At 41.5% G+C, this 11,898-nt stretch overlaps 1 protein-coding gene across 2 annotated transcripts in view; it reads right to left on the bottom strand.

Annotated features, from left to right (window-relative positions):
- Positions 1 to 2,840: 2,840 nt before the first annotated feature.
- Positions 2,841 to 11,898, bottom strand: part of LOC311260285 (transmembrane protein 65-like) — a 42,558-nt gene continuing 33,500 nt past the window's right edge. For both annotated transcript variants that reach the window (XM_084357938.1, XM_084357937.1), the window contains exons 7-8: positions 6,469 to 6,574; positions 2,841 to 5,032 (exon numbers count right to left, since the gene is read on the bottom strand). In XM_084357938.1, coding sequence (XP_084214064.1) covers positions 4,877 to 5,032; positions 6,469 to 6,574 — 262 coding nt within the window. In that variant the 3' untranslated portion in view covers positions 2,841 to 4,876. The remainder of the gene's footprint in view (positions 5,033 to 6,468; positions 6,575 to 11,898) is intronic.

Below are 11,898 nucleotides of genomic sequence, written 5' to 3'. Positions count from 1 at the left end.
TCAAACCCTCTCTATGCGATGTCTGTCCCAAGTGGTTTAATCTCTGACGATATGCTTAAAGTGTCTTCCTCTCTGTCCCTTGTGTCAGTTGCGTGTTCCCCTCAGACACGGATAATACCTGTGTGTGTGTGTGTGTGTGTGTTTGTGTGTCTGTGTGTGTGTGCGCGCGCACTGTGTTTTGATCCAGCCTGCCCTCACAGACTAATTACAACCAGGGGGAAAGAAGAAAATGGGACAAAGATGTCAACAAGCAACAACGAAATATACTTTCATCAATGCAGTGTGTTCCACATTAATTCTTTGGGGTAAAATTGTCTGATTTATTTCTTCTTTTCTGCACAGACAGGACCATCAGTCTCATACTGAGTAAAACAAAATATGTGGACAAGTACAGCGGAGATCCTACATACAACCCTTACAAAGATTTTGTGTAAAATTTACTTTTTCACATGTTGAAGCTGTTGAAAATATTCATCAAAACGTGTCTATGCAACCTATGCAAAGTGAAGGATGGATCAGTGCAAAAATTCTTCCTCCAGAAAGTGTTTATTAGCATGTTTCAGGCCATTTGGAGTCAGCTGGTACCTATTTGTATTGACACTTTTTTGGATCACATAGTTGGATCTAGCGTTAGGGTTAGGTTAGAGTCAGGCATTAAAATATTCATGAAAAAAAGAAATTCCAGCAAAGCTAGCTACCTTTTTTAGAGATTTTGCAGACCTGTAGGAAATGATAAATGAATGATGTGTTCACCACATTAAATTAAACCTAAGAAGTAAATTAGCCAATTACATCCAGCCTTGGATCGATGCCATCCGCCAGTTTAGCCAAACAGAACTCTGTGAACTTAATGTGATCGAGATTAAAACCTAATTCATGCTATTGGAAGCTCAATCAATGTATATCCCAACAGCTGTTTTCACTTTATCTGCCTGCTGAGACTCATTAGTGTCTGTGTGTAGGTCGTGCATGTCTGTAATATTTCACCTGCCTCCATATGTTAAAGTTTTGTTTTTCAAGCATTTATTTCAGTTAAAGATCAACGGTCATGACTTTAAATCAAAGTTACACTCAAACAAATAACACATTTTAAAAGATATAATTACATTAGCCACAAACTCAAATGTGTAATGATCATGCAGGATGTAGTGGGCCAGTCCACACCAGGCCAGATGTTTGTAGCCAGGTGATAATAGTTTAATCAAAGCAGATAAAATCAAAACAACATTACACAGAAACAGACTCTTATTCTCTACTCCATTTTTCCTCTATCATATATTCATCTTATGTTCATTTTAATCTCTCTCTTCCTTGTACATATGTACAGAGCACATACTGAATGTATATTATGTAACAAAGTATTGGCACAGCACTGACAGAAAGCAAGAATGTTTTTTTTTAGCACCATGAACCATGTCACAAAATAAAGTCATCCATACCGTCACAACAGAGGAAGATCCCACGTTATGCAGATCTTATCTCACTGTCTTTAAACGGATTCACTTTCATTGCTAAAGGGAGAGAAATTACTGTGCTACTGTGCAGTAGAGAAAAGACACAATTCATTTATAGTTCTAGTTTCTAACTTCTATGTTTTAACTTGAGTTTGAAGGATTACTGAGAAAACTGTGCCACTTTCAGACCAAAGCCCAATGGCTGAAATCAAATCCCCTGACGGTTAAATTTAAACCGAGGCCTCATTTCTTTGCTCCTGGAAAATTGTAGCTTCAGAGCTTTTGATGCAACAGCAACCATTCATTGCCTTATAAAAACAGCAAATGTCATTTGGACCAGTGATGCAGCTCACACCACACCAGATGAAAGGTGCTCCAAGATATCACTGAACTCTGCGTTTGTAGATTCTAGCATGCAACTCCAACACTGATGCTCTTTCGGACAATCAGAAAAAATACACAAGTTACAAAAGGTAAAATAAGATGGAGAAAACGGTATAGTAGTTATATCCTTTCAAGTCGAAACCTTAACTCTGAGCTTTTGGGAACTGTGGCTCTCTTTTGCCTTCCTCCCAACACAATTAAGTTTAGCGATGCGGTGCAAAATGATTGTAGGAAAAAAGATAATAGCCCCCTAATTACACTATTTTCACACTGAAGTTATATTTTCTTGCCACGACTGACTAAAGACGGTCTTAAAACACTGAGACAGGCAATTTAATGGTCCAATGCGACGAGGCAAATTGCTGCTTTTATTGGAAACTATTACTATCATCAATTTTGCCCATCAAAGGTTTTCTCATATGACTCTGCTCCGTGTCGAAAGATCCAGTAAACACACCGTCTCAAACCTCCACACTGCATTTAGCAGTACACATCCCAGCAGAGGGCTCTGTTATCTGTCTGCAAAACCTCCACACACAATCCTATTTGGAACTATGTTCATCATTGTCCGTCTAAAAGGGGAATCAATTACATTATTTGTGCTTTGTTACTATTTAGTAGGGCTGCAAATAGGGATTATTTTCATGATGTGATCCTTCTGATTAATTTAATCATTAATCGATTAATCCTTTAGTCTTTAAAATGTAAAAAAGTATTTGTGAAAAATGCTCATCACAATTTCCAGGAGCCTGAAGTGACGTCAAATTCTTATGTTATAGAAGCTGGAACCAGCAAATGTTTTACTTTTTTGCTAGAAAAACGCCTGAAATCGATTAATTTATCATCAAAATAGTTGATTACTTTTCTTCCTTCTTTCCTTTTCAATCATCAACTACTAGAGTAATTGACTAATTGTTGCAGCTCTACAGTTTAGACAGCCATAAAATATATATAATAATTATCATAAAAGTCAAAAACCAGATCATTTGCACATTAACCCAGCCTGAGTTTCTTGTGTTTTATCACCTCCACTGATTCACATCCTGCTGCAATGCATCATTTTATAACATACTCATTTTTTTTATTATTATTATTCTTACAAAGTTAACATGTACAACGGGGTTTTCTTTTATTAACAGTGCATGCAAGGTGGAAATCAAGCATTCAGATCAAAAATCCTAACTACTGTACATTTTCTTCATTCTATCACTGTTTAGGATCACTGTCACCCACATAATAAATAACTAGAACAACCTTATACAGGGTAAATCTTCATAATCTTAGTAAGTTTGGTTATGAACTGTAACATAGAGCAAAGTCCCCCCTGGTGACGAATGCTGTTGAAAATATCCTGTTTTTGTGCTGACAAATATCTTCTATTCTCAACAGGGTCCTTTGAGATGAAGAGAATATTCGACGAGACCATACATGAATACAAGTCTGAGTATTATAACAAAAATAAATACATTTTCAGCGAGGAAATTCCACTCAGTGACACATGGACGCTTCCTTTCATTTCCACTTCTAAACAGATGCGATGCCATGAAACAGTCTCCAGTTCTTCTGACGAGGACATGTAAAACTCTTCAAAAGATTAATTAGGAAATCAGTGACAGCTTAGTTAAGACTTGGAAATACATCCTTCCTGCCTTCGTGTTTCCTGGCTGGCAGATGACTTAGTTTGCATTTCAAAATAAGAACACTGATGAAAATTAATAATCATAAAGTGTTAAATCATAGCCAGCGGAGCTTCGCAGCTGGACAGTGAGGGGTTTGAATACTAAACAGGGAAAGTGTGTGACAGCATGAGGTGACAACTTTGTCTGAGTTTCCGCCAGAGGAGGGCAGTAGAGCAGAGACTAAATATCTATAGGTGTAGGATTAACTGTGGTTGTGAGTCAGTGTTAAAGAGCAGTAACAGATTTCTCAGGGAATGGAAACAGGGTAACAATCATCTCATTTAGTGCACTATCTACTTGGCTTTCCTTACGTGGCTCCATAATGAAATCTGCACTGAGGGCTTGGTGCCGTCTCAGCTGCAGCTTGGTTGATGAAGAGTCGGAGAAGTTTAATCATGTGTTACTGGAGCCGCAGTCCAGAGGTCTCAGGTTGTCCAGTGTTGGAAATTCATAGATACTCTGTCTGTGGCTTATTGTATTTCTTTCCTTTAGATAGCAGTGTAGTAGTGAATAGTGAGTATACATGGGGAAACATGTTGTGCATGTTACTGCCTCGGGTGATTATCAGAAAGCATACAAGCGTATCCTATAAAGTTAATCAGCAACGAAATAAACATAAAAATCTAAAGAAGCAGCTTGCATGTTCACAACCAGCTGTGTTCTCACTAAAGGAAACAGGCTGCTTGTCATGGAGTGTGAATGAGGCAGACTGGCAGCTCGTTTTAAGACTTTGACATCATCGAAAAGACAGACATGCTTTTAAGACTGAAAAACAAAGTACTTGCTGCGGAAGGGTGCATCTTTATACGCACTAGTGACCCTCTTTAGATGATGCATCACCCTCGGAAACTGATCAGGAAACAGAGAGTTCTTCAATGCACGGTTTTCAACACTGCTGAGTAAAGCCATCAGCCATTGTCAGAATGCCATGGAAGAAACTTACTCTGAATGGGTTTTTTTTTTTTCCTTGTCAATTATCCTTTACTTGCCATCTAGAGTCAGAGGTTTATATTTTCAACAGACTCGGAGCAGAGGAGAGAAAGAGGTCACTGCAGTGTGTTAAGATAAATTAGTTTGAGCCCGTGTCAGTCAGTCAAAAAATGGTGAGGTTATGGTGCGACAGTTGGAGTAGCAGCAGTCCATTGAATCGACCGTCTCTTGTCAGGAGACAGGTTAGGTCCCTGTGCTTAAAGTCTAAAGTCAAATAATATCTAGAATCCTCTTCAGAATACCTTCCATAGTTTGACTGGGCCCATACATTTCCATACACTCCAGTCCACCAGACACCAGCCAACCAGCCCCAGTTTAAAGTATTCGAACGGATTCCAAATAGTATTTGTCTCCGGCGGGTTGACAGTTTCAGTTTTTGCTGCTCTCTGTCGGAGCGAGTGGCGGTTGTGTGTCCTCCTTCGCCTCCGTCTGGCCTTCTTTCTTCTTCTTCTCGTCGTCGTCCTTGAAGAACAGTAGAGGAAACATGCCGAGGATACAGCCGATGCCGACGCCGATGGCTTTACCCTGCGCGGAGGGAAACGGTACAAAGGAAACAATGCTGATGAAATACATTTTAAGAGAACAGGTTTTAAATTATTTACACAAAAACAAAGCTTTACAGCTCCGTCGTTTCCAGGAAATAAGCCACGTTACAGGCAATGATTTCTGTGCAAACTGCTTTTTTGTTTTATTTCATTGCATTGGTTTGTTTTGCCTGAGTGTTAATACCCAGGGGAACATGAGCATGGACGTTTCGTCATCTTTTTACTATACGAAACCTGGCCTTCTTTCTCTTAGACTAAACAGGCAACGACTATAAGGAAATTAATTCTGTTTGCAGGACAACATACAGTATGTTCCCCGCCCTTCCAGAACAATTGGCGTGACCTTTCTCAGCAAAGACTCCTTTAGTGCAATCCTCTAGTCCTAATTGAAGTTAATTACATTACACACTTCAGCAGTCAGTGCATATTAAAAATCATTCAGGTCCAATTTTCCTGCACAATGAACGAGTGACAGAAAGGCCACATCACACGGGCTCGTGTCTCTGTTGTCCGTCCTGATGTTTGCAAAGCATTACACGACAAATCCAATCCAATCGCTCTCTGCAGCAGGCTATTTAATATCCACTCTGACTGTGTTTTTGTTTAGTGTTTATTAGTCTGATAGGCTTTTGATTTTCTTTCTCACACACACACACACACACACACACACACACACACACACACACACACACACACACACACACACACACACACACACACACAATTGGCAATTGTACCTTTATGCAAACCACGGATATGTTGAAACTTCCTTTACATTTATGTCGACACAATGCTGTGTTGTTTTGGTGCGGTTAGGTTTAGCTAAAATCTACTTGATTAGGGTTAAAAAGCAAAAGATCAGTTCATGCTTAAAGGATAAGTTCACCCAAATATGAAAATTCAGTCATACTCCCCCTCATGCTGAGGGAAAATCAGGTGAGGTTTCGACAAAACATTTCTGGAGCCTCACAGCAAAACAGCGCTGCAGCACACAGCCTACACAACTGAAGTAGATGGGGACTCACACTCCATACAGCTTGTCCGACATTACGTAAGTCTCCAGAAGCCCTGAGATCCCAAATTGATTTGAAAAGACTAATGTAGGAGAATGCTGCAACAATGTTTTGCTGTGAAGCTCCAAAACTTTTGTGCAGACCTCGAAAATTAACTTGCTCGGCAGCCATGTCACCTAGCTCTCACGCCAACGCCATCCCTCCTCCTTCTAAGAAAGTCAGCTCATATAAATGATGATACATGATTCATATTGTATAAATGTTGATATGATATGTACAAAGTAAAGGTATCTGTGGTTTGCAGAAACGCACAATGACAACAAGCATGAATTAATAAAATCAATCAATCATTTTATTCTGGCGACTGGGCTGCAGAGTTTGTGGGTTTTACAATGATACCAACCGAGTGGGAGCTGACTCTGGTCTGCCACATGTCAGCCTGTTTCGGGCTCAAGTCGGGAATCTGCATCCCCAGCCGTGACGCCAAGGCCTCCACATAACCTGCCAGCCTGAGGACAGGAACAGACGGACAGAAAGAAGAAGAGGAAAAGTGTTAAAATGAGCTGCAACGATGAATAACCTAATCAGTGACCCATTGAGGTGCTTTGTGGAATTAATGAACTGAGAATGATCAATTATCTTTTCACTTCATTGAGGGAACAATTTTATCCTTCTTTCATTTTGACATGTGACAAGATGGATAGCTTGTTCACGCAGTGCAGAGGGACGTGTTAGACGTGTAGGTCAGTAACATGGACGTGTGAATCAGTCGTAGATGGAAAAGACTGAGTGTGTGGAGGCATGAGGAGAATATAAAGTCCTCGGCTCTGAGCTTGAGATTTTATTCAAATGTAAAGAAAAAGAAATTCAAAGGAAATATCATTAACATCCTGTAAACATGACAACATTTACTTATAGAAATAAACTGTATCATAAACATATGTGCTGCAGGCGCTCAGTTTGTAAAGGCTCCAGGCTGTAAATCAAAACTAGATTAAATTTAGAACCACTTACTCTTGTTTGTTTTGTTCCACTTTCACATAATAGTTGCCTTTAGATGTTTTTCTACATTACATGTCACGATCCATTACACCACCCTCGGAACGACAGTCCGCATGGCAAAGTAAAACGACCGAAGTAATCGATAATAACGAAAAAAAACTAAATGAATCAGCAGATGAAAGTTCCAATCTGCTCTTTGTTGCTGCCATCTGTCATAAACCCGGCGGGGAGTCTAACATCAGCTCTAATAACAGAGAGAGAGAGAGACAGTGCCTCCGCCGTGTGTGAATGATATCATTTCCAGCACTCTTCTCTGTTTTACACAGATGACAGAACAAAGACAGATCGCAGCAGGAAAAAAACAGTTTTCACTGAGTAACAGAGACTGAACATTAGAAGATCATCAATCATCCGAAACTTTCGCATTGCTTATTTCAATTCTTGAATTGAAAGTTTTGCCTGGCGTGGAGGACTGAATAACACTGTCGGAGATGTGAAGATGAGTTCTTTGTAAGTGAATCAAAGTCACAACTTTATTTTCTGTCCCTTATGCAGCAGATATAAAGCTATTATAAAACTAGTACAGACCAATTTGTTATCTATTCCTCATTAATAGTTTTGGGGGAAATGTCTTCCTTCACCTGCATCCATGAAGCTAGACATCAGCCTTATGTTGTGTAGGGCTAGTGTGCAGGTTCATCAACCACCAGAGATAGGTGACTGCTTATGAGTGAACTAGACAAGAGTTTATGGATTACCTATAGAGCAGAGAGGGGGAGGAAATGGACAATATTTTCCTCAGTGAGTATAAAGGTCACTTGTTTTATCCCAAAATGAATAACAATGTGGGCAAGAAGGGAAACGACAACAAAACAGATGGAAATATGCAGTTGTATGCCTCGTGCTCTGGTCAAGTTGCAGTTTACATTCATGTCTGTCTTGACTCATATAATAAAGCCTATGTAGTGAAGACTTTAGGAGTTTAACAAAAGGTAAATGCAGTCCTTGGTGAAATTGAAGGTATCTCTGTACTGACATGTATGATACCAGTGAATCATTTCCAGTGAGAAACATGCTGTCTTCACTGATAAGACTATTTTAACAGAGGTGTACAGAGGACTGACAGAGAGCTTTGCCACACGGTGCAGCAACAATCACCTGAAGCTCAATATCAGCAACAGGTTTTGTCTCAATTTTAAATAAATCCCCCCCCGGCGTTCCTGAGATAGGGCGTCCAAAAGAATGGGACAGACGTCACATGTCATGGTGATCTTGGCCTTTGGCATATTACCGACAAATTCGAATTCAGTCGAGTTCATTCTTGAGTCCAAATATGTGCAAAATTTCCCTAAAGGGGAATCCTGAGATATTGAGTTGACGAGAATAGGACGGACAATCCAAAAGCATAATGCCTTTGCCCGAGGCTATCGCCGGCTCGGAGGGATAACGAAATAAGAAAAAATATGAATAATGTTATCGTTAGACATAAGAGTGGTGAAAATAAGCCTGGTTTGATAATATATCATTTAATGAAATCTGTTAGGAAATTGAAATTAACCTGAATAACAGATGCACTATAGCACATGGGTATGTCAAACTTTAAGTTCAAAGGGGCTCTGTGGAACTTAATTTTATCGGACCCCGTTTCTCAAGTCATGTTAGCTATTGTTGCTCACTGTTAGAGCAGAGAGCCACTGAGACGAGGCCCTCTGGAACTCTTGCCAACTATACGGCCAATTAAAAGGTGATTAATAGATGTAAAATGCTACAAATTGTTCCACAGAGCCCCTTTAAATGGCTGTTTGTGTCACGCCCTCCACTTCTAGGGCTAGATAGTGGCAGCCTCTCTTTTCTTTTCTTTTTTCCCCCTCTCTCCTCTCCCTCTTTCTCTAGCAGGCGGAGGCGTGATGCGGCTTCAGGGCGGACAGGTGCAGCCACTCTCTAATCAGCGGATTGATCCGTGCGGCGGGAAGAGGAGCGCTCTCATTCATTCACCCGCTGCCATAAAGACCAGGCGCTTTCCACAACCCGACGCTGGACCGTAACCCGAAAATCATTTGCTCGCTCCGCCTGCGCCCTCGGACCGCCGGCTCTCCAAGTTGCTTCCGCCTTGATTTCACCCGCCTCATCGGATCCTCATTCAGGCTCAATCCAGGACGCCGCACCTGTCCTCCGTCTCCACCTGGCCGCACCACGCCATCACCACCTGCCTCTCCCCCTCCAGCCAGCAACCACGGACTGCCCGGCTCACTCTCTCTCGCCAGTTCTGGTAGTACTAAATACCCCCACCTGTCTCGCGCTTTTGCAGACAGCGCTTTTTGTTGATTGTTTACTGGCCACCTTAGTTCCCGTTTGCCTGTGTTCACCTGTCTCGCGTTTTTTTACAGGCAGCGCCCTTTGTTAATTATTACAATAGCTGCCCCCCTTAGTTCCCCTTTTGCCTATATCTGTTTGCATCTTTGGGGCTTAATAAATATCTGGTGTTTTGAACTGCTCTGGCCTGAGTCTCTTTGTCCGCACTTGAGCCTTGGGGGTCTGAACTGTGACAGTTTGTCTGTAGCAAGAAGAAGACTAAAAACGTGTCACTTATAATAATGTGTAATAAAATCATGAAAGCATGAAAAAAGCACTGCTAGTAAAGCTCTCTCAGTTCAAATGATTGAAGAACTGACCAGTAACCAGCAGAGAGAGCTCCCTGAAGCTGGGTTTATGGTGGGCCAGCCTTGCTAGCATACACACTGAAGTAACTGCAGTTACAAACAGTGGCGTGACCAAAGTGAGAACTGAAAGTATTTGAGAGCTGCTGTACTGTACCTCACTGTCACGTGTCACTCTACTGTATGTGTCCAGTCTGAGGCTGCCGGAGCAGAAAAACACACAGCGCTGGTCAAGCAGCTCGAGTGTGAGAACAGAAATCCCAAGTCAATATTTTGTCCGAGGTCTGGTTCACTCACTGGCACTAATGGATCCTCAGTTCACTGCACACACAAATAAGCTGCAGCTGGAGCTGCCGACTCAGGATGGCGATAAGTCGCAAGTAGCATATTTGAGAAAAAGATAAGGAGTAGGTTTTCATCCCTGGAGAACAGAAATGCTTGAAATAGAAAGTTTTACGGAAATATTTTTTTGACTGAGCTGATAAATCCAAACTCATCGTGAGGGCAATATTTACATGTATCACAACAACAGGGGGCAGAATTTAGCCTTTAGTTTCACTGTATTCAATCTCCGTTTGACTTCAACATGTATACAAATCCTTTAGATTTGATTTGTCTGGTACATACCTGCAGACACTCACACCTTTGAGTCAAATCCAAACCAATTATTTTGCATACTTGCAACAGCAGACAGCACAAGAAATCATGTCTGCATCAGAAACAACCGCAGTATTCAAAACACTGAAGTGATGAAATGTACTGAAAGCAGCGTCAGCTAAAGCAAACAGGAGGCTGAAAACTCGACCTGGCTGCCGTGGAAGCAATAAAAACCTCAAAGATGACGTGCTGAAACTAGAGGGTTTTCTTTTTTACATTTTCTGTTTTCTTCCTGGAACAGCAACTGGATCTGCTCGCATTATCAAAGCTTTCCATCAAGTGTGGGCAATGACAAACTGTGTTCTGCTGAGTTGGACTGAAAAAGGCACAGCTGCTCTTCGTATTAGCGGTGGCATCAAGGACGCTGTTTGATGCAGAGAGCAGGAGTGCCAGTGGCAGGGATGTGAAACTACGAAGGAACAAAAACATGACGATGATAAATGAGCTACAGTCGATGGAAAATATGGAGTGGGGGTTATAGAAATGGTCCTTCGACGGGTCAAACTAGGATTGTGCCACATTTAAACAGGCAACATCAAATCCCTTCTGTCACATATAGATATCGGGGCTTTAAACCTCTTTAGAGGGCGGCAAGCAAAATTTTCCCTGAGGGGATCAATGAATTATCACTATTCTTATAAGGAAAAAAATCAGAGGAAATTAAATGATAAATCATCCATTCATTCATTTCCTTTATCGGTTTTTAATAACAGTCTACAAGGTCACTGAATATGCTCCAACTCATCCCAGCATGCAACGGTTCCACACGGTTTGTTTGTCGCGGTCAAGAGGAAAGCTGGGAATCAAACACAGGACCCCGTTCTTTATTCCCTACAGCCCGCTAATGTGATTCTTGAAGTTTTCATCCTGTTTTTCCAACTTGGCTGAATGCAATAATGCTTTACTAGGTCTACTCTGTCTGCCCCAGAAAGCAGCTGATGCATTGTGGCCACAAGGAACACAAGCAGCAGTCGAGACTAAGCTGTGCAGGAGCATCAGCGACGGTCAGAGTGACTCATGAGCTAAATTACGGACCTCAACGAAGTTAGGCTGGTTTCCTACATCTGTCATAACACACACACACGGAGAGAGAGGAAAATATTTCAAATCCGCCCAAAATGAAAAATAGTCACACACATTGTGGATATAGCTGCACAGATTGTTCGCCACAGGCTCCGACACACACAAAGCAAATATGGTAAATTGTATACGAGAGCAGGGAGTCGCAGCAGCAGAGCTCAGTCACTGTCTCTCAAGGAAAACAGACGTTGAGTGGGCAGATTTGCAAACAATCACGGCAACGTTATCACTACACTGTTGACCAAAGGGACTCTGGAGGAGCATCCTGTAGTGACAGCTACATCTATTGGTGTGGTTTGATTACACGACTGAGAAAGTCACACTTTCACATAGAAGCTTTCACTGACTTTCAGAGGGAGGTCTTGTGGATCAGTGGGGTGATGAACATGAACATGTCCTACATGTACATCCTCTACTAGTCACCCCTGCCCTCACTG

The sequence above is a fragment of the Pagrus pagrus genome, assembly GCF_965226575.1.
Source record: "Pagrus pagrus genome assembly, chromosome: 7".
NCBI lineage: Eukaryota > Metazoa > Chordata > Actinopteri > Spariformes > Sparidae > Pagrus > Pagrus pagrus.
The sequence above is the reverse complement of the archived record's forward strand: the minus strand, read 5'-3'. Positions and strand labels throughout refer to the sequence as shown.